This window comes from Micropterus dolomieu, linkage group LG15, assembly GCF_021292245.1.
Source record: "Micropterus dolomieu isolate WLL.071019.BEF.003 ecotype Adirondacks linkage group LG15, ASM2129224v1, whole genome shotgun sequence".
Classification (NCBI taxonomy): Eukaryota; Metazoa; Chordata; class Actinopteri; order Centrarchiformes; family Centrarchidae; genus Micropterus; species Micropterus dolomieu.
Window position 1 is genome coordinate 9,900,294 of NC_060164.1, and position 22,671 is coordinate 9,922,964.

The window sequence follows — 22,671 nt, forward strand, 5'->3', positions numbered from 1 at the left end:
TGTATGTGGAGAAATATGCAAGATTTATTAGGGTCCTCCTCCGCTGTTAGCAGAGCTTCTTTGAGGGTGGACTGAAAACCACTGCCACTGTTTGGTTAATTGAATTTGTTCTGTGCAAGTGACAAAATGTATGACATCTTATTATGTTAATTTCCTATTTGACTACACAAACAACCACTGTGCATACTAGATTAGTGGTCCCGAGCTTATTTGTCAGATGTACCCCGACAGCCCTGTCAGATGAACAAATGTGTTCAGTTGAACTGATCTTAAACTGTATGTTGCTTGACATTAAACAGTAAATACAGTAAATATCCTGTTAGCCCACAACAATGCTCTCATACATTTGAAATATCAATATTACGGCTGTTTGGTCAAGTTTGCATTTGTACTACTACCACTTGGAGCGGCTGAAGCTGGAAGTTTATCCCTTACATTTAGCTAACTATTTCAGCCATTTATCCATAACCTTTTTAACTGTTTACTCATTTCTTTTAGCATCTATTTCAACTATTTAGCCATCACTTTATCTAACCATTTCAACTGCTTATTCATTACATTTAGTATCTATTTCATCGGTTTATTGATACCATATTCTTTATTTATTATTGTTTATTATTATTGCTAACTGTTTAGACCTCTCCGATCCCTTGCTTACTAATTTCCACTCACTCTCATGGCATTTAACTCACATTTAACAACAACTCTTAGTGAGAGCTCTACTCTACAATCTTTCCACGTACCCCTGGCAATGGCAGTAGTACCCCCTGGGGTTTTAGTACCCATGACTGGGAATCACAGCAGTACCTATGTGTACTGCTGCTTCTTTAGCTGCGCTGTTAGGTTGGATCTGAACACAAAATGACACAGCAGTTTAAAAATCTCTTCTTCCTCACAACACATCCTTTTATCTCCAGTCACACCGCAGGGAAAATTCTGGGTGCCGAGCATGGCATAAAGCGCGCGTGCGTGCGTAAGTGACACCGTTGTTGAGGAATAATGTCACTGACATAATTCCCATTTCATGGCGCCCTTCTGGGGGAGTGGAAATCTCTATCATTTATCTACACAATGACTGCATCCATCTATGTGGTAATGTGCTGTCCTGTGCCGCTGCTATGGGCCAGATAACATGGGTAGTCAGACAAAGTCATTCATGAAACCATTCATGGATACACAGGCTCACATACAGCTCACACATGTCAATAGAGCATACACTATACGCTCATTCTAAGCATTGCTGCACACATGCACGTTCTGATATTATGCTTGCTTAACAAACATGCTTACAATTTTTTTTTTATTTCCAATTCCTCCTACTGAATTCATAACATCAAGGATCGATTATTTACAATCAAAGGAGCTGTGATCAATTTCCCGGTGGCCCAGTCGTTTGATAAAAGCTAGGGTCAAGGTGAGATGTGGTCCTCCATCATGCTACTATGAAGGTTAAAGCTGGGAGAGACGCGCATGGTCAGGGTGGGGTGAGTGAGAAGAATGAACGACAACCCGCACTGGAATAGATCAATATGACGGCAGGAAGTGAAAGCACCCTGCCTTCATCCATGTATGTAGCCACTTCCAGTACACATGATCCACCTGCTTTTGAGTTAACAAGAAACTCCGTTGCATTACTGAACCTAGAAGAACAGAGTTTACAGTACATCACCAATAATCAGCTAAGACACCCTGCTGACTCAACTCTAAGGACTATTTCCATGTGGATTGTTAGAGCAGGCCAATGAGGTTTATGAGCTATTTAATTGGAAATACGCTGCGTGTACATCAAAAGCTGCCGAACGGAAAGTGTGTGGATGATGCTCACATCAACCCCAACCCCAGTGAGATTTCTGAGGTTTTTTTGTATCCTTGTGTTTCTAACTTTATTACTCTTTTATAGCACATTAAGAGACTGCTGACTGTGCCGGTGTAAAAACTCTCTCCTGCTTTCATTTCAGTGATGTGCAGTATTTTTTATTTTGAGTTTAAGAAATAATAAAAAAAATCAGCTTAATTATATGAAAGCCCCATTTGTTACATTTTTTATATTATTACTTTAGACGTAAGCATGTTTTTTACAACCTAATAAAGGAAGCAACTTAAAAATTTTACAGACATTCATACATCAGACATTTTCATCAGTTCAGAGTCTTAACTGGGACTCTCCTAATTCATCCCTGAAAAGACTCTTTTTCTTTCATAACATCAATCTTGATATAACTTTTTTTTGTTTTATTGATTTATTGTTTAGTGTGTAAAATATCAGAAAATGGTGAACATGTCCATTACAATTTCCTAGAACCCAAAGTGAGCACTTCAAATTGATTGTTTACAAATAAACAGTCCAAAACCCAAAGTCGGTCAGTTTGCAATGATATAAAAGAAAGAAAAGCAGCAAATCCCCACACTTGACAAGTTCGGACCAGAAAATGTTTAGCTTTTTTTCCTGATAAATGATGAATAAGTGATTAACAAATCCGTACTGATTTATTTTCTGATGGCTGACAAACTGATTAATAGACCAAATGAAATGTTTTCGCCCTGAATTTCCCCACACGGAGGGAAAAACTAAAAAACAAAATAATTGCTGGCTCACATCTTATACAGCTGTTATGTAAATGGAATACTGTGGCGGTGCAGTAAAGTTGATGTGTCCAGTTTCCTATCTTACAGCTGTGCCGCATGCCACCTCCTCTCTCTATTCTGCTCTGGGGGAGAGATCCTGCCCACTCAGCTCCTTGCGGCCCACACTTCCCCACGGTGGGGTTTGGAAAGCACAGCTGCGCCCGCTCCTGGGCACTCACTCAGGCCGACCCACATTCTTCGTCCCCTCAGAAATACAGACAAAAGCACATATACATCTAGATAAGGCGGGCACTCAGCAATTGCTACAGAAGAAAGTGGATTTGAGTACAGTGTGACAGTAATCACTCTGTCATTTTTTCCACCTCAGCGCCGGCTAGCTTATGTAAGGAAAGAAAATGCTGCCTTTTCTCTCGGCTGTGTTCCTCGCCTGGTAAAAGCCATTAACAGATATGAAATCAGCAGTCATATTCTTGAACGCCACAGTATTAAGTAATCTCTGCTCACACATTCAGAGGGAAACCGTGACAAAGCACAGCGCGGCCTATAAAAACCTGAACCAATCTGACCTCTCCACTGCAATGCAGAAGTTGATAGTGAAAACAATCTTCCCCTGATTAGGCTATTTCATACATCAAAACCCCACACCAGTTACAGCACGATATAAATAACTCCAGCTGAATCTTTCATTCCATTTTCGATGAATTGCCTTACAGACCCTGGACATGCTTTGATTAATTATTGCCAGCTCATAGCTTGCTTAATCCATAGGATAAGAGCTCAGCAGAATGAATCCGTTTCTATGACACATGGGCTACTTCAGAAGGGCAAGTTGGACCCTCATACCCACACCACCCCTGACACCACCCCTCCCTGGGACCAACAAAACTGGAAACCTGATGCATTATTAAACAGCAGTGCAGGCTTTCATGCGTGAGCTTAGAAGACAGCCAGCGCTCCACCATTGCGCTTCGCGGCTCTGCTCCTCGAAGGATTCAATCCGGCCGAGGGGCGGCATCTGCGTTTTCTAACTTCCTTGGGTCACTTTTGAGATCAGAGCAGTGCAGAAATTGAAAATGGTGTTTTGATGCATTATGCATATTTATACAGTATCTGTGCATGTGCGGTCAGACCCTCTGCGATTGCGCATACACCAGATGGCACTAGCTGCTTGTCTCCGTGTTAATTTCAGTGCAGGTCACGCAACACTCAGCCCCCCACCTACTGTCGCAGACTAGATGAAGGAACTTCTCCATGCACTCCTTTTTCTTCCTCCCTCTCTTCTTAACTGCCCTCTAGCTTTATCAGTTCTTCCCCTTCTTGAATGTAATTGAGACCCTACTGACATTCATTGGCATACACCTAAGGAATGCATGAAAATCCAGCACACTATGCAAACTCACTGACTCCACACTGGCCCTGACCCTAGCAGGCTCAGTCCCAGTCTCAAGACTGTGAAAATGTGGGGCCTGCAGCTCCTCAACCTCACAAGCATCACACACCAATCAATGCTGCTGAATAAGCACTGCTTGCTTCTTATTATCCTCCCTTTCTTTCTCGTCCCAACACAACTAGTGTTCTGAGAAGCCTTGCTATCCATCTATATTTCCCACTTTGATAGTTATCCTCTTTGCAAGCACACCTCTGAGAGAAGCAACATTTTGCACCAACATCCCCCATTGTATTTGGATTAATTAATTATATTGGAAGGTAAAACACTAGTTTTGAATTGAGGAATAAAGTACCTCCCATTTGTTCTCTACAAAGGCACTGCAGTGGTCCTCTGTGATTGCTACACCACTTGTTCCTGCTGAAGCAGCTTTAGGCAAACGGAGAAACTGCCATACTCCACCGAGGTTTATACAAAAGTTGGCCCCGGGATAGTCTGTCAAACCGCCATGATTTCTAGGTGTGAGATTATTGGTCCATTAAAGAGGCACCACACACAACCTTTCGAAGCATTCCTGTGGCAAAAAACACTCCCTCGTGGATTCAAAGTTCAGGATCACATTTATTAAAACCCACACTGAATAAAATATCATCTTCAGAGCACATGCATTAGTACTAGGTCATCACCAATTTATCTCTCATCTGTGACGCTGAAGGGTGCAAGATGCTCCACTTTTCCCTCCGCTCCTTCATCTCTTGCCATGCTTTCACAATCTGACCCCCAAGTTATGTTTTAGCAAAGAGCCAGATACACAAACTTTGTACCTTGTAACTCATCTAATCACGGTACATTAACAGATTTATTCTGTTTGCAACATAAGTTTTAACATCTTGCTGATGATGTTATATTTCAGGTAAATAATGCTTTATATTCCAGGTAATTAAGCATTTCACAAAATTCTCCACACAATAATTAATTGCACTGAAATGTTTAGTTGCTTAATTGATTAGTCAATGCTTAAAGTCATTTATCATGGGTTTTGGGATGTAAAACAAGCAATTTGATGATGTCACTTTGGCCTCTGGGTAATTGAGGGTTCTATTTTTCACTGCCCCCTCACCCCCTCAGAAAACGTTAATCTGAAAAATAATAAATAGATTAAAAAACTGCTGGTAACAGCCCTAAATGGAAGTTTTCTATACTACATAATTTCCAAACCCTCTCATAAAAGTTTTGAAGAGTTATACGAATGACAATCAGCAGTGTTCACCTTCCAATTAATCTAAAATCTGAAATATTTGAAAAAGATGCAAGAGGTTTTCACTGGGCTTGCACAGTTGAGGGACAGTCTAATTAAATGTCAGCTAAAACTCAACAGTGAAAATGTCAAATTTAAATTTCAAGGCAGCCAGGTGGCTATTAATCGCTGTTGGTGGTGCTGGGTTTTGGGTATTTTTGGTCCTTTCCTCAAGGTGAAATTAAATTTGCCGTATTGTTTCTCTTTCAAACAATGGCGTGAAAGCAGAGAGCTGTGACGTTCTGCTTTCACCTGCAGTACTCTGAAGCTATCCATACAGTCAGACTACAGGATGGATGGAAGAGAAAGGGTAAAATGTACATGGCAAAATGATAAATCATGGGATCATCATGGGTCTGTGTTCACAATTTAAGTAATGGCAATAGGCCTAATTATCTCATCATGTGGGAGTCTCCCTTCATATAAAAACTATTAATACGGCACATCCCGAGAACAATAAGAGGATCTGCAGATTGTTAGTTAAGATGACAGCTGCTGCCATAAATGGTCAAAAAGCAGCTAGTAGAGTAGTTTTATCAAAATTCCCTTGATGCAAAGCTGACCCTGGATGCTTGTGTCTCTGTTCTCTGGGAGCATGTAACGTGACATTCAGGGCAGCAGCTGTTATTTATGGCGATGTGGACCTCCGAATGTTCCTTTTGAGGAACTTCGACAGCTCTCTCCCTCTCTGAGTGTCTTTGCTATGGCTCTCCATGCCTTGAAAACAACTCTATTGCCTAGAATATTAATGCTTGATCGGTGTTCTGCTATCAATCTGCAGCAGCATTTGCTGTCTAGCCTCATCAGTGGATTGTCTATGGAGAATACTAGAAATACTTGAAAATCCACAGAATTGTAACTCTCTGCCCTCTTGTCTATGTCAGTGAGTCCGTCTGAGTTTTACTCTGCTGCGGTCCACGTGGACATATGGCATGCAGACACGCCAGAGCTAGAACTGGGTTCAGACACTGCAGAAGGAGCTGAGGGGAGGTAGCAGCACAACAACTGACTCATACAGAGCATGTAGACATTTACTGTAGCAAAAGCTATGATTTATGGCCTCAATTTTGTTTTAACTATGATGATGACTTTATAGTTTAGCACTACAAGATGAAGTCAATGTGACACAAATATTATCAAATACATTTATCAGGATGGACCCCCCTCCCCAAGGATGTAAGCAAGACTAGTCCCAATTTGCCAATTGTAACTGTGTACCACAGTCTTTTCATTGCTCAACCATGTGATAAGTGTTTACGAATTTCAGTGGGGAAGCTGAATCTGCCTGAACACTGGTTTCTGTAGTGGTAGCAGATTAAATGTTCTTCCACAGCAGCACTAAATCAATATTTAAGGATCTGTGTCACACAGTAGTAGCAATAAGAATTCATGGTACCTAGCTGTCAGTGAGTAAGTTGTCTTGATTCATAAATTAAGTTTATTATTGTTTTTAAGCAAAGGTAGAAGTGGCATATAAATGTGTACGGTGATGTAAAACAGTGATATAGAGTTTACACCGCACTTGCGCTTTATGCCTATTGTATTAACTAATAAAGACGGAGGGTCAAATTCAAATACTATATTTAAGATAAAATCTTTTGACCATTTTACATCTGGCCTTCATCAGTGACACTGAATATCATCTAAAGTATTGTATTACTTTTAATGAAATATTTTCTTACTATTCTATGCAAAAATAGTGCATGGCTTACTTGGCTCAGTCACACCAGCATTGAACAGTGAAATCAATTAATTTAGACCTATTTCCGGCACCTATTTCACAAGGGCACACAAATTAGCTTTGCTGTGCCACTTTCTTTCTTGTGTGACTCAGGCTTTACTCCTCAGTCAGCAGACGTTACAGCTGTTTTGAGCACAGACAGCCCTACTTCATATTGAAATTATGTCGGTATTGAAATGACTGTAAAAATTGCTGACTATTGGTGGAAGACCGTTCAGAGAATGATTTTCAGAGATACCGTATTCTTAACATTGAGTCTAGGAGTTTTTATCCTGTTGGGTCTTACTTGTCTGATTGTTAATAACAACAAAAGCTTCACTCCACAACAAGCATCAAATATTCACAGGTCCTGTTTATGGAGCAGCCCACTCTCACACAGACTTTGGACAATTTGAGAGTAAGTCGGCCAGAGTCTGGGAACTGTCTATCATTCTGCCCACCTGCAGGGCCGGGGTAATGGAAGTCCCAGCAGTCAAATAAGCAGCCGCGGCTTTCAGATCTCACACGGTCCCCGGCGGTGTCTCCCACCCTCTTGCCTGCTTGTGATGTGACTGTCCCTGCTCTGCTAGCTCTGGGAGTCATGACAGACACACCACCCTGACTCACAGACCACACCGAACGGCGTCTAATATTTTAATGCTGGATCAGACTGCATGGCTGATGACGACTTTGTTAAAGACTGTTTCAGTCCTCTCATCTCGCCTCCATTTTTTCCACCCATCTCTGCCCTTTCATCTCCCCTAAATGACATCATGACCTAAAATTAAAGTGAGCTAGTCAGCCTCCCTAATGCTCTGAGAGAAACCCCGTCTCCATATCTCTGTCCTCGCGCTCCCATTCAGGATATCTTAATCCTCATCATCAGAATGCTGCTCATTGTGCCGCCTCTCCTCCTCGATTCCTTAGTTTGAATATGATTAAATTCTCCATCTTTCTCAAGGGCTTCCTCCACCACTCGACCCCCCCATTGATATTGTTCCTGTCTATTTTTTCTCAGTCCCTCACTGCAGGATTCAGTCTTGCTTGGTTGTTGGCAAATGAACTCAGGCAAGGGCATCCAAGTATCCCCATCATGTTGCCCCCCGCAGCGGGCTGACTGCTGCAACTCTGCTTGCTTCCCATTCTTGGTTCCAAGATAATTCAAGTGATTCAGGTACCTTGAAGCAAAACATCTTCCTATTTTGTAACAGATGTTAATATCTTACGTATGTTAATATGAAGTTTATCTCCAAGGGCTACTATTACTACAAATTAGAGCCTCAGTGTGATCACTGTCTCTCTGAGAGCAGTGCCTCAGGGCCTCACCTCTGGCAAGCTGCCAGACATAGCATGGTCCCAGCGTGATCACTGGTGTTAAATGGAACGAAGAAAATCCTTTGATGCCACCACAATACCCTTTAATGCTCAAAACATTTTTTTTTAGCAACTATTTGTGTTATGGATTTCATTTTTGGGTTATTTCATAGTTTGTTGTATCTTCAACCACAGATGATATGTCACACTATACCTTCAGTGTAATTAATAAGTTGGGGTTTTTTTGCTACCTAGAATATCAGCTGGAAATGTCAGGTTTTATCATCAGCTTCTCAAATTCAAAGGCCAAGGCTTCTGTGTAGATTCATCATCTTTGCAGACATTCAACAGTGTCTAAATTTACACACACATAAATAATAGTCATAAAGCGATTACGACAGCAATACCTGCAAAGTGGAGCCCCCATGACTGCTTGTAAAGCCATTTTCAACTAATGTCAAAAGAGGCCAAGGGAAAGTTATTCTTATTCAGATTTCTGCTACATTACAGGAATTACTACTCCCAGTTCCCACCTGCAGAATATGAGAGAGAGAAATAGAATATGAGAGAGAAAATAGAGATAGAGAGTACCAGGGGCTGAAAATACAGTAGACATAGTGAGTAAATAAGCTGGTGAGTGACTAAGCCCCGCTGGTAATGCTTATTATGTTATGGAACACACCTAGGAGTGTAACTATAAAATTGCTTTAGTGTTATTTATTAGTCATTTTGTGCACCACCCAACAAAATATATTCTTACATGATCATATAGGCTATAATATCATTCTTGTGTTCCAATGATTGCCACATTGGCTAGAACATGTCCCAAAACAGCATAAGGAAATCCATTTTAGCTAATAGCCATCTGTGCTGATAACAAAAATTAATCTTATGGTATTCTAAATTCTATATAAGTACATGCAATATTGCATGATCCAGACTAATTAACACTGATTGATGAAACAGTCCTGATACTGTTAATACTATATTTAATACGATTTCATAAGGTGTTTAATGTTTATCTGCAATGTTATGAATTTCTGTGCACAGAATTCACAGGCACAGGTTACATGAAGTCCTCAAGGAGTCGACCGAGATTCAGCCACATGCTGGTTTTACTGCAATACATGACTGCATCACGACAATGTTTACACAACAAGCTTTAGTCATTACACTCCGGTTCATCTATTTATACTATGAAATACCATATAGTGTCACTGATACAACCTGGGCACGTGGTGCTGGAATTCCTGCTTGTTCTTCTCAGACTAGAATAAACTATTACACAGCGATGATGACTCACTGACAGTTTAGGGAGTGAAAACATAAATGGGTTTGCTCAAAGAGATAACTGCAGCTCCGGCAGAAAACGTCTTGAAAGGAAATCAATCACAGAAATTCAGAAGTTCAGTTTAGACAAACATGTAGACAGAAATGTTTTTTTATTTTGATCCGGTGAGGAAATTTAAAATTTTACATCTGCAGAAAATGATTTCTTGACATTTATACATTTTACCTTTTTCATAAAGGACTGTAGTGAATGAAAATCAATATGCTATATGTTTTAGTAGAGATTGTCTCTAGATAAAGTTAAACTGTGGGTGTCTTAAACTTAATTTTCAGAGTGGTGATATTTCATTTGGGAGTCACACAATCCTCTTCACACCCCCGTCCTTTATATCCCAAATTCACTGGGTTGGTTACCAATATTTAGCAATATCCAGGCGGACTTTATATGCCTTGACCCTGCAGACAGACTGTCTGAAAAAACAAAACAGAATAAGAATCTTAAAATGAACCAACATCTCCTTTTTATGCAATTTTATGCATGCAATATACACAGACACGTAGATCAATAATGTAATTAGATGCTGTGATGGTATCTCAGCCTTACAGGTAGTTTTAAGCTTTGATAAGCCGACCTGTATCTAGGAGTCATGATGTAATAATCCATTTGATTTGAAGGCAACAAACTCAATGACACAAGAATATCTCATCGCACATTCAGCATCACCACACTGACATGGAGTGGTTTGGAAATGTCAGACTGATTTGACTTTTTATTTTCGTCTCACTGTGTGTTGTCACTCAAATCACACACAATTATGTCAGAGCGGACTCTGCAACATCCTAATTAACTGCCGAGTTAATTAAAGCTGAACAAGTCTGCCGGTGCTTTCTATGTTCAGGTGGAGTGGATGATTTTGCATGTTTGCAGTGGGTGAACTGCATCCATCTGTTAACAGCAGTGGTGGTAAATTAGTAAACTGAAGAGATGCAAATAAACACAAAGAATCCAGTCACAGAAGTGTGACAACTGCGTGCTTCCTCATTTGTTGCTCTTGACCTTTTCCCCTTCCCTGCCAACCACGAAAGCTAAAAAATATAAAAAAGGTTTTGAAAATACAGATGTAGCTTGCTCCTCCTCCTGCCCTACTGGGAGAGTCAATGCTGTACTGAACTATCATGAGATGCTGTCAGCACAAGCAGGAAAGTCCCATCAATCTTTTGTGAATGTATTTGCTCAGATTATTAGCCCCTGCTGGGGCCTTTGAGATCCACACCTTTACATAAAGGCTCTCTACTGTATTTTCATAGGACACAACCCTACTAGAGGTCAAATAGAGAGGTTTGTAGGTAAACATAGTCTCTACTGTCACTTTAATTGTGAATTATATCAACGAAATTTTAGGCCAATCTCTGGTGACTTGTGTGATTGGGCATGGTTACACTAACAGCCACTTAGGTCTACAGGCTCCTTCAAAAGGTGCAGCTAAGACCAGAGAAAGGTCAGTCAGGTTAAATCGGGGGTTTTCAAAGTCCTACCATATAGGGCTTTCGGGGATGTAAACAGGAAGAGTAATATTGCCATGGAGTCAGTTAGTTAGCTGCTTGAGTCCTGTTTTATTTTAGCCTATATTTGTTTACATTTTGAAAATTTGGCACCATTAAAAGTATGATGAATTACCTATTAGCATTTCCTCTTTGCAATCTATACACACATCGATCACTGGATTACTTAGATCCTGAAGAAAACACAAGAACTTGACATTTCTCCTGCAAGTTCTGGAGTTATAAGGGTTTTCTTTCTCCAGTTTTTTCTACAACATCCTCAGTTGTGTGTAAGTCACACGGAATCTAAAAATATGTGTATTACGTTGGTGTGTTAAGGTGTGACTGAGTTATGACTCTGAGATGGAGCACGCTTTTTGATTCAAATTGCAACAATTCCCTTCACACAGTATCTTCCACTCACATTTCTCACTTGGGCTCTTCCCCTTCCACTCTTCTGTCAACCCCTGGGAAGGCGCCCCTCCTGTCTAAATGAATAAAAACTAGAAAAGGCAGGGTGGTATGTGGCCCTATAAAGAAAGAATGAATGTTCATGACTTTTCTACATGATTTTTTATTAAGCAACTAAAAATAAGTCAGGTTTTTAAATGAGCGTTGACGGCAAATACTTGTGACAACATTCAAACAAAATCCCTCTCTGGCCCTGTCTGGCTGGGTTATGAGCTACAAGTTTGGACAAGCCACTCTGCACAGTTTATGGTCACTTGGAGTAAATGGACAGTATGGCACACACAAACTCTTGATGACTTGATGTCGTAAAAGGAGACGCGATGGAAACACACACACACACACACACACACACACACACACACACACACAAAAAGAAGGAGAGATGCACTCTAAAAACAGTTAAAAGGTTAACTTGTTTACTTGTGTCTCAGAACAAAACTGTTTGTTTGGAGAAGAAAGGGGTGTTGGCTTGGGCAGTTCAATGAATCATTTAAACAACAAGCAATAAGCAACAATCTGTTTCCATGGCTCTCTTCATAACACTCCTGCCCCCTGGAAGAAACAGCAGCCATTGTTTTCAGCAACTGGCTCCTCACCACACTTGCTCATTCTGCTCTTGAACCACACCAGAGCCAGAGAATGGGCAATGGGTGATTGCCCAAGTCAGAGTAGATCACTGACAAAAAGATCACCCTACAAAGTGAGAGGAAAGCACAATAAAGACTTGAACTGACTGAACAATTGTATTTTCTTACTGATCAATGTATTCCCCGCCTTCAGGAGGAACATTACAAGTCAAGGCTTGGTGAAGATATGTGTCATGGAACAGGTTCAAAGTACCACAACGCCACCGCCCTTCCCCTACCCTCCATACATTTTATTTTCTTATATTACTGAACATTATCCTGTCCCGTCTATCTTCTCTTCAGTGATCCATTCACCAACCTACCCTGCAATCTATTCTTGCGTACTAGGACACGTCGAGTAACATGAACTGCATGAATTGGCTGGTTTCTCTCTTCATGCATTGGTGTGACATTTGACAACTACTCCAAATTGCCACGGCTCCCATCTGTACGAGCTGAGTCGCAGATGGGTCGAGAAGTCCATGCATGAATAGTGCTGCTGAGAATTGTGGTAGGTGTGTGTCTGTGTGTCTGTGTAGCTGTGACCCATCAGGTCTCATGGGAAGCTGCAGCTAAAATGATTGATGCCTAGGACCAACAGAGGAGGGAGGGAGGGAGCGCTGGCTTAGCCAAGTAGGAAACAAGTGCCTGTACTGCAGCAATGCAGGAGCCAGTGAGAGGGATGTCAATGAGATAAAAAAAGGAAAAAATAAAGTGTTGACTGAGAACAATGCAGTAAACAAATGCCAGACGGCGCAGAAGGCATGGTTAGAGACTATGTTTGCAAGGCTAACAAGTTTACGCAAGCTGATTTTCATTCTACTGGAGTTTTGTTACGGTGTCACCGTTCTGCTGATGTATCCTCCTTCTGCTGCAGTTATGACAATATCATCCTCAGCCCTACCTAGCAGAGACAAGCCTCAGCAAGGAAAAACACTCCCTGCTGAGCCTCCCATGTCTCCTCCCTCCCATGCCCTCTGAACAAACAGCTCTCCTCTGGAGGCTACACGGCAGGGAGAGGGGACACTAGGGACTATCCACTAGCTCCATCTCAGCTCGGTTGTTTCACCCCGTCGCGAACAAGGCCGTGTTAGGACAATCTGTTTTTACTTCCCAGCAGCGTAAGTAATGTATACATTGCCTCTGTTCTCATTCACCGACCTTCCCCCCAATGCCTTGCTGAGTGGCCTGCTGCAGTAAAATGTAAACACAGTCCGAGGGGAAGCCTCTGCTCATTTTTCCCTGTGCATCTCACCCCACCTTATACAAACCTGTGCCTGCCTGCCTTCTCCATTTCATATAGCCCAATGACACATAAATACGCATACACCAACACAAAGGAAGCACACTGAACATACACTCGCTCCCATGCATGTAACCGCAGACACACACGCGCGCACACACACAGAAAGACAAGGAGTCGAGCTAATGCACTGCTATCCACAGCAGAAGGATTGCAAGCACTCAAGGAACAAATATCCTGTTCTCATCATAAAATTTTCATCCTGTCCCAAGCCTGTTGGTGGGCCAAGCGCATTTCCTGGTGAAAAATATACACACTTAACCTTGAGCTGATCTTTTTAACATAATGCGTCTGCTTTATTGGATTCTAGCAGGACGTTACTCACAGGAATATCAAGTGCAAAGAGTTGTGGTCTGACCAAGCCAAGTTGGAGAAGAGATGAAGGACAAAGTGGCAGCGCTGAGAAGTCCTTCGGTCGGATCTTATGACTGGCCGTCATGCTCGATTGAAAGGACACTGCTTTGACGCCTTGTGCTGAGAACATTGCGACTGTGTCTTACTGTTCCTCAAGGAACAAAGTACAGTTACACAGATATAAAAACATGCAGATTCTGACATGCATGCACACACTCTCTTTAAGTATGCTCTTAATAATTACAGGATCACAAGCTACAAGCTCATCCCCGAGATTAACAGGTCCTTCAAGTGCTCAGACAGAAAAAGTGGAATTAAACATCTACAACTAAACAAAAGGAATATATGTAAGTTTTTGACATACTGAAAATATGAACTTCAATCCAAAGTTCCAGAAGAGGCTACTAAATGGACCTTGACATCTGCTGTTTACAAGGTCAGAAATTAATTATTACCATTTTCTTAGCATAAAATCCAAAGTGAGTTCATAAATCTACGTAAGATCTACGACAACATGTATGAATCATTTGTGTTCATTTGCACCTGTTATGTACCACACAAACCTTCAAGCTACACTGACACTAGCTATGTGGAACAACAGATATTTCAACAAATTGAAGACTACGACACAAATCAAACTGACAATGTGATCCAAAAACAGACAGCAATAGTCAATCAAATTTATAACTGAGGAGGAAATTAATTTGGCATTGAGTCACGTACACAATAAAAGAGACACGTTCATTATTTTGTCAGATGACACATTTCAATCTAAAATCGCATATGGATACCAGGCAGCTGTAAGCGTATTAAACGTCTGCGAATCAATTAAGTATATTATGATAAGTTATGTGTATATAATTTGCATGATCTGATGTTAAAATGACACAATAATGTGGCGCTACCCATTATTTGCAACACTTTTATTTGCATGCACACAAACAACCATTAAGTTTCCGTTTCACACACATGCTTTTGATAAGTTTTCTTTCACATCAAAGTCACATGTCGCCGATAAAGCTTGTTCTCTGCTGTTACATGGCACACTGCATTAGCAAAACTTGCCGGTGTTTATAATCCAAATACACACTTGTCAAAAATGTTGATTTGCAGGCCGTATTTAGGTTTGATATGAAACTGGTTTCGTATGGCAGCACACACTGCTTCATGTCAACAACACTGAATCAAGGTAACGGCACCGCGGTGGTGAGGCTGCTTTGAACAGTGGAATTTTTGAATACATTTAAATAGATTTCTTCTGGAAATGGCTTTATCAAAAGGCTGCCACCCAGTGACCTCATCAACCTTCAAAGGATTCTCCCCTAAACAGGTTTTGCATGCTCATCACTAATAAGCTGAAAATTATGGAAACAACGGCAGATTACTCCTAGTCAAAACAGGTGGTGAAGGATTATTGGGATTAAATGACAGCAGTTTTAGTAGTTAATATCAATCCAAAAACACATCTGGACTGAGAATGCCAACAGAAAATATTTTGCGTTTGAGTGTGGGGTTTAGCACAGAGTGCTTTATTCTTTCAGCATTTAAAAGATCACAAGGGAATAAAACTAACCATTGCTGCTGACATCCTTTGGGCATCCATTGGCAGCTTGATGCAGAATGATGCAAGTTACACTGACTGCCAATATACAATTGGCCAATATTGATTGACAATCTGAAATCGCGGCCTCGTAATGACACAACAATATTCTGACTGGGCTTTCCAAATGACTTCAAAAACTGCAACAGGGTGATGACGACGTCAGAAAGTGCTAACAACGCTGATGCTACAGCAGCTGCTGTCAATACAATTAAGAGGCTCTGGATTCATGTACAGCTGCAACGATTAATCAATTAGTTGTCAACTCCTCTATGACAGTAAACTGAATTTCATTCAGTTGTGGTCAAAACAAGATATTTGAGGGCATCATCATGGGCTTTGGGAAACACTGACATTTATCACCATTTTCTGAAATTTTATAGACCAAACAACTAATCAATGAATCGAGGAAATAATCGCCAGATGATTTGTCCAAAATGAGACAACCTGTTTTCAATTCCTGTGTAATACCCACAATTCATGCATGCAGACACACTAACCTGTGGAGACAGGGCAGTGGGAGGCTGGTTGAAGAGTGTGGAGTGGGCTCCTGACCGTAGGCCATGTGCTCTCCTGACAGTCTGACGGGCGAAAGGAGCAGACAGTACCTCCTGCTGAAGACACAAACAGACCAAAATATCAGGATGGGTGAGCATCATCGTTAGCTCAAAGTGGAAACTAAGTGTCTGGGATAATCACAACATGAATGGAAAAAGGCTAACCTCATGCTATTTCCAAAACAGCCAACATCAGGAACTAGAGTGTGCTACTGTTAGAGGCTTAAAATAATGAGGCGTGAAAGTGGTAATGGTGTTTTATTTCTATTCCCGTCACAGGCCATGGCAATTTCCTTTTTGCTGCAATTCAAACAAACCCTGTGGTCAGAGTTGTGCATTCAAGACAGTGGAACTGTCATATGAAACTTCTTGTGTACACTGGGGAAAGTATGTGAGGCAGCCTTCTCTCCTGCGACTGTCAATCTCTGATTGACAGTCGCAGCCTGCAGCTGCTCCACACCAAGCCCAAGATTAGCGGTGATTCACTACATATGAATAAGGTTGCTTACAAGCTGACTGTTATCATACTAGAGAAAAAAAACACAAAATAGGATTGCTTTGATGTTTCTGGTAAAAAGAGAGATTTTCAACTGTGTGTGTGTGTGTGTGTGTCTGTGTGTAGGCAGGTGTAGACAGAGGGTCACGGTAGACTAGAGTGACTAAAATACTTTCACCTTCAAGTTAGTGTATGCACTCAGATGTTCCCTACCTCCCAGCACTAAGGAGAGATAAGATGTAGATAAAGTGGTACACTCTGCCATTATAAACACTGACAGCACCTTGACTGCACACACCGAAATAAAACTAGTGCTAACCATTAAATACTTACATTAAACCCATCTTAGTGGACCTGTTCAGCCTGCAGGGGGTCTGATCACAGACCCTGTAACAATACAAGCTGCTCAGTACTTTAACACTTCACAAGCCTGCTCTCGGCATTCTACGGTAAGCAATAACAACCACAAAGGTCAGGCACGGCGCTAACATTTTCAAAACCATCCACCCTCACCAGTACATTAAAGAGGCAACGCTGTCAAAAATGTAACAGTTAGGACCTGATTTACTCAGATTGAGTGAGTTTGAAAATGGGTGGGAGACGTTGACCATATCTGAGCTAAAAGTATTTGTCATAAGTGAAAATACAGATCTCTTTGCACCAGTGTTTACAAATACACACAAACTGAGTTAAATGTATAATGTAAGAATTGGGTTGACATTTGAGAAATACTCCTTCAGATATTGATATTGATATCTAAAGCTCACTAACTGACACATTATACCTTGTACAAAACAAATGATTCTGGCACACTTTTTGGCTGGGTGCAGTGACTTTCTGGAGTCTCCGCTGGTTGGCTGGTGATGACGTGAAGTTGGCTGCCGGCAGTAGCTTGATATTTGGCACACAGATATGAACTGCAATAAAGCCAATACTCATATTTCCCAAAATGCCAAACTATTCCTTCAAATAAATAAATACTAGGTGAATTTAATTAATTGCTTTATAAATTGTAAGCTATCTTTCGGTCACTCCATTCTCTAAACTGCTTCTCCAGGGACACAGGAGGCTGGAGCCTATCCCAGCGTGCACTGGACAAGAGGTGTTGTACACCCAAGAAAGGTTGCCGGTCTATCACAGAACTGACACTCACACTGACACTTACATTCACAACTACAAGCAGTTTAGAGTGGCCAATTTAACAAACATGCATGTTTCTGGACTGTGGCAGGAAACCCACGCAGACACAGGGAGAACGTGCACATAGAGAGGACCCGTTTGGCTGGTGGATTCCAGCTGTGACATGACAGAGAAAACCACTAAGCCACCATGCTGCCAGTAAATGTAAGCTACACTATTATTTAATCAATAGTAATCACTGAAAAAGCCTGTAATAAGCAGGCTGGCACGAGAAAGGCTTTTTATAGCAGTAATTCTCTAATAACATATCTGCTGTGTCCTTTCCGCTGTCAGAGCTCCAATCTATGAATGGACCACTGCTTAATGCCTTCTCTCTCTACATGTTATTACACACACAATTACCTTTCTTTTAACGACTTTCAGCCTTTGTAAATTACATTTGACAAGCAAGGACAGCGCTTGTCTTGTGCCTGTTTGACTTTTTGCCAGTGGTAACTAAGAACACTTCATTAAATTAGGTCTCTCGCTTCTCTCAGATAAATATATTCCATAGAAGACTAAAGCGATTTTACTTCTCAGCAAGCAGACCCGCAAAGGTCCAGGAGGAAACAGTCAAGCTCAAACATTAACTACCCTGGAGAGATGCTGTGATAACCAGCATTGATGACATTGCTTTTCCTCCAGCTCTCACTTTCCACAGCTACAAACATGTTGAATTAATTTTTGAAAGAATTGTTGAGGACAGTTAATGAAACACACTTCCCATGGTTCATAAACGTGTTTGACACCGACTTTTCAACACAAACTAGAGCTTTCAAAGACTCTCAAGAGACATTCAAACACAGTGTCCTCAACATTAAGGTAGTCAGTGGACCTTGGTACTAAGATATTATGTTGCAGCACGATTATTGCCTCTTCCTTATCAATGACAAGTCAGGCATAGAGCATCAACTCATAGGAGGGGCCTGTATTCAAGACTCCAGTGACTATAAAAAGTGTCCATGCACTGCCAAGAGAGTCTCCTAATGTCTGTTACTGTGGAGGAGGAACAGCATTTGTCGGATTGTTTGAGGCTGTGACGTGGGATATTTACTGAAGCTAGGTCTGTGCCAAGCAACCAAACTGACTCATTTTCATTCTGGCAATGAATTCAAGCTGCGGCAATACACTTACAGAATAATATGGCTGTTTGGGTCAATAAGCTCCCGTTCAAAAAATACACTACAGGTTTTACTTACTGTGCAATAAGTGAGAGTGTATGTAACAATATAAACACCACAAAAATGAATAAAAAAAGTGTTTGTTACATATGCTTATTGCACAATAAATAAAACCTGTAGTGTATTTACAACAGCAGCTGTTACGAGCTGCAGAATCATGTGGAATTTTAACATAAAATTCAAATAAAATTTATTAGAATTATAATAAATTTCTGATCTGAAAAATCTTGAAAGATTTGACGATATTTTTATATCATTAGGGCTTAACTCTGGGCCGCTAAACAACAGGATCTCCACAGACTGTGGGAAACGCCGCACAAACTATTGTTCTGAACAATTAAGTCCCTTCTGTTTGAATGGGGACATTTGAGCCGATCCTCATTGACCCTTCCAACACTTCAGACACACATACATTAATGTGCAACAGGACTGAAATGTGCGTCACTATATAAAAATTTACGAAACACAACAAAGATTCAAAGCCAAAGTTGGAAGTTAAAAATGATGCTTTACAAGCAAAAATATTAATTCCCACAGGCGTGAATGAAATTTCTAAACGTGACAAATTGCTCTTCTGAAATAGGAAGAAGAAACAAGTTGCTGTGACCTCTCTGCACCACCAGGCCTGCAGCCCATGCACCAAGGGGAGGCCCCATCTATTTCTGTTGATTAGATTGCCACAGAGGACAACAGCTGCTCTCTCTAGATACCAACTACAACACACTGAGTAGGATCATGCAGAATGTATACGCACCACTTTATTCTCTTGATACAAAAAGGCACCAGCTGGTTAAGTCTCTCATGACAACGCCTTTTCTTTGTCCATAAAACACAATTAACAACAAACAGGTGAGAAGGCGGGCTTGTTTTCTGCATACAAAGCAGTAACTCGAATAAAGCTAAAAGGAAAACATTCCATATTGTTACCCAGCCAGCAGAAAGGTACAATTCCAAGCTTCTACCGATGGCTAGAGTGAGATGTGTAGTTCTAAATAGCTGAGCAGTACACCAATAACAATAATTAGCACTATAGTTATATACTTTTAGTAGAGTATACAGCGATATTTTATCCATATGGACCACTGTAAATGGATCACACAACAGAGAAAAGGAGGGTAAGAAGACAGCAAAGTCAAAGTGCAGGAAGAAGGCCAGTTCAGTCCCTGCATGTGCACTGTCAATTTCACATTCATTTGAAAAAATAAAAACATGTGAGATGAGGGCAAAGATTCGCAGTCCTGGACCCAGCATAAAATGTCAACAAAGATGGGTACCACAAGTCTTTTTTTAGAACCCAAGGACAATATAGTGCTCAAAAACATAAAGACACAGATTTCTCAAAGGGAAATAATGTCTTGTCAATAACAAAAAGAAGGACTTTAACAGAAAACGAGGCATATTTTGTGATAAATAGTGTTATTCAGTGGTACAACAACCAGGAGATCCACTGATATTTTAAAACATATAGTAGAATTACTGCAAAGTAGGACAGGGGCAGTTTCAAGGTCCAGGATAAACAACTGCAACAAAACCTCTGTGCTTAGTAACTCTACTCTTATATACAGACAGATACAAACAATTTTGTAAACTTTGTTATTATCATGGTGACACTCATATTGCCCAGTACTACAGAACGGTATATTGAAGACACTCTGCTAGGAAGAATGTATAGGAGACAAGTAACACACTTCAAAACACAGACTGAGGGAAATTTCATTTTTCATTTTTGATGATACAGCATGTATCAAATGTTCAGCCACATCACATGTGGCACATTCAGGACTCCAGGACAGAAACATGCTTCATACCTCGTCACAGTGAGAAAATAAGCGACTGCTAGCTGCCACGTATTGATCTGCTTATTGACTTATAGCACAGTGTGTTATGAGCTCGCTGCTGCTCAGTGACAGACACGTCAAATCTCAACTCTTCTCAGGTAACTCCAATCACCCCAACTCTTCATTCGTCGTGCTTCAAAGGTTGCCAGTCTGCTGTGTTTGACACCTGATCGCTGCCTGATCCGCAGCAACACATACTGGAGTGTTTACACGAGCTCCGAGACAGGGCCAGGCTCCAGCTTTTTGTCACCTCTGCACATTCCCCATGCCTTAGTTGACGTGATCCTCAGCAGCTTTAATTACTGGAAAGGGCTCATCAGCAAGCAGCCAGAGACTCAGATGTCCCCTTCTGCAAGAGATCTCCCAGCTCAGATTGGCTAATGGTTAATCTTAGATGTCACAGATGCTAAGTTAAGTGGGCATCCGTGTAAGATTGTGCAGTCAAATAGGCCTGTGGGTGTGCTCTCCAAAGATGGCATTCAGGCTGTGCATTTTCATTGCCATCTACTCAAGAGCCGCTTAGCCTCAACAGTTTAATTTTGAAATAATTCCCTACATGGAATCAAATGGTAATATCTTGCATACCCTTGCCAAGTCCGCTGGAAAAGTCAAAGCAGAGTGAAATTCCAACAAATAAAAAGCACCAACTCAAGTTTTGACATATGAGAGAGGGGAGGGAGTTTGAATATCAAGCACCTGATACCTACTTTACAAACGGCCAAAAAAAGGCACATGTGAGAATATAGTATACTTGGTCTATTTGTTCTCATGCAGCAGATCATTTCAGCCCAGTGGATGGGGAAGCTGCTGAGAGATAATTAATGAGAGACAAATTAATGGGAACGCTATTTGTTCCCAGTTAAGTGATTTAACCAGCACAGCAGATGGTGAATGGAAGGCATCCTAAAGAGAGCCTAAGTCCCTCCCTTCTGCTTCCGTACAGTAGTCAATGGTGAGAAAAAACATTTTTTTTATCCCATTTGAAATGTGCCCAGAATTGCAAATGTGATGTTTGTCAATTTAAAAGATACTTTTATAAGTCAAGAAAGTCACAGATTGTCATAAAACAGTAAAGCAACATTTAGTTTTGTGTTAAACCGCTCAATGAACTACATCTCTCGTCTCGCACAATATACAGAGTTAGACACTGTAATGCTAGCTAACGTTCACTGCTTGGCTAGCTAGGTAACTTAGTTGTGTTCCATGCACAAATGTATCTCACCTGATGTGTTTAATCCAACGACTTGGTCCTTTCACCACATCATCTACATATACAAGTTCTTCAGCGTTAGCTTCAGAAAGGTTAGCTTCAGTCATTTCGAGAAAAGTTATTAAGACGTCACAAACATGACTTTTAGGTTTGTGGTCTTCCTGATTACATACTTTTACAGTCTTTGTGACTTTCTTGACTTACAAAATATATTTTGAATTGACAAACATCATGTGTAATTTAGGGAACAATTCAAACAGGATCAAAACATTTGTTGTCTCTTGCCATTGGCACCCATACATATTTTTTCCAAAATAAAGTTTCATGGTGGCGCACTGGAAGGGGAGGGACTTAGGCTCTCTATAGAGAAATACATCAGACCACACCATAGACCGTATATTACTGGACAAAGCCACCATGTTGATTTGAATGCAGAGCAGTGAAGCCAGTTGGACAAATTTGACCAACTTTGGACCAATAAAATACTATAGGGCTACTTACTGTTGGCACCAGCATCTACTGCGCATGATTGTGCAGCATAACCGTGGTTTAATGATGTAAAGCAACAGCAGAAACACCGTAATTCTGGTAGCTGCATAACTGTGGCAACAAAAAGTTTCATGGTTCAATGTGTTTGTCTGACTCGGATCGTGACTGTTTAATCAGCCCGCCTACAAGGCTCATCTGCCAAACACCAACGCAGCATCTCTGATGGCCGAA

The 22,671-nt window shown here is 40.9% G+C and overlaps 1 protein-coding gene across 1 annotated transcript in view; it reads right to left on the minus strand.

Moving 5' to 3' along the window:
- Positions 1–9,784: 9,784 nt before the first annotated feature.
- Positions 9,785–22,671, minus strand: part of LOC123983715 (calcium uniporter protein, mitochondrial-like) — a 31,527-nt gene continuing 18,640 nt past the window's right edge. Inside the window, exons 2-3 of the mRNA XM_046070006.1 lie at positions 15,991–16,104; positions 9,785–10,065 (exon numbers count right to left, since the gene is read on the minus strand). Of these exons, the coding sequence (XP_045925962.1) occupies positions 10,036–10,065; positions 15,991–16,104 (144 nt within the window). The 3' untranslated portion in view covers positions 9,785–10,035. The remainder of the gene's footprint in view (positions 10,066–15,990; positions 16,105–22,671) is intronic.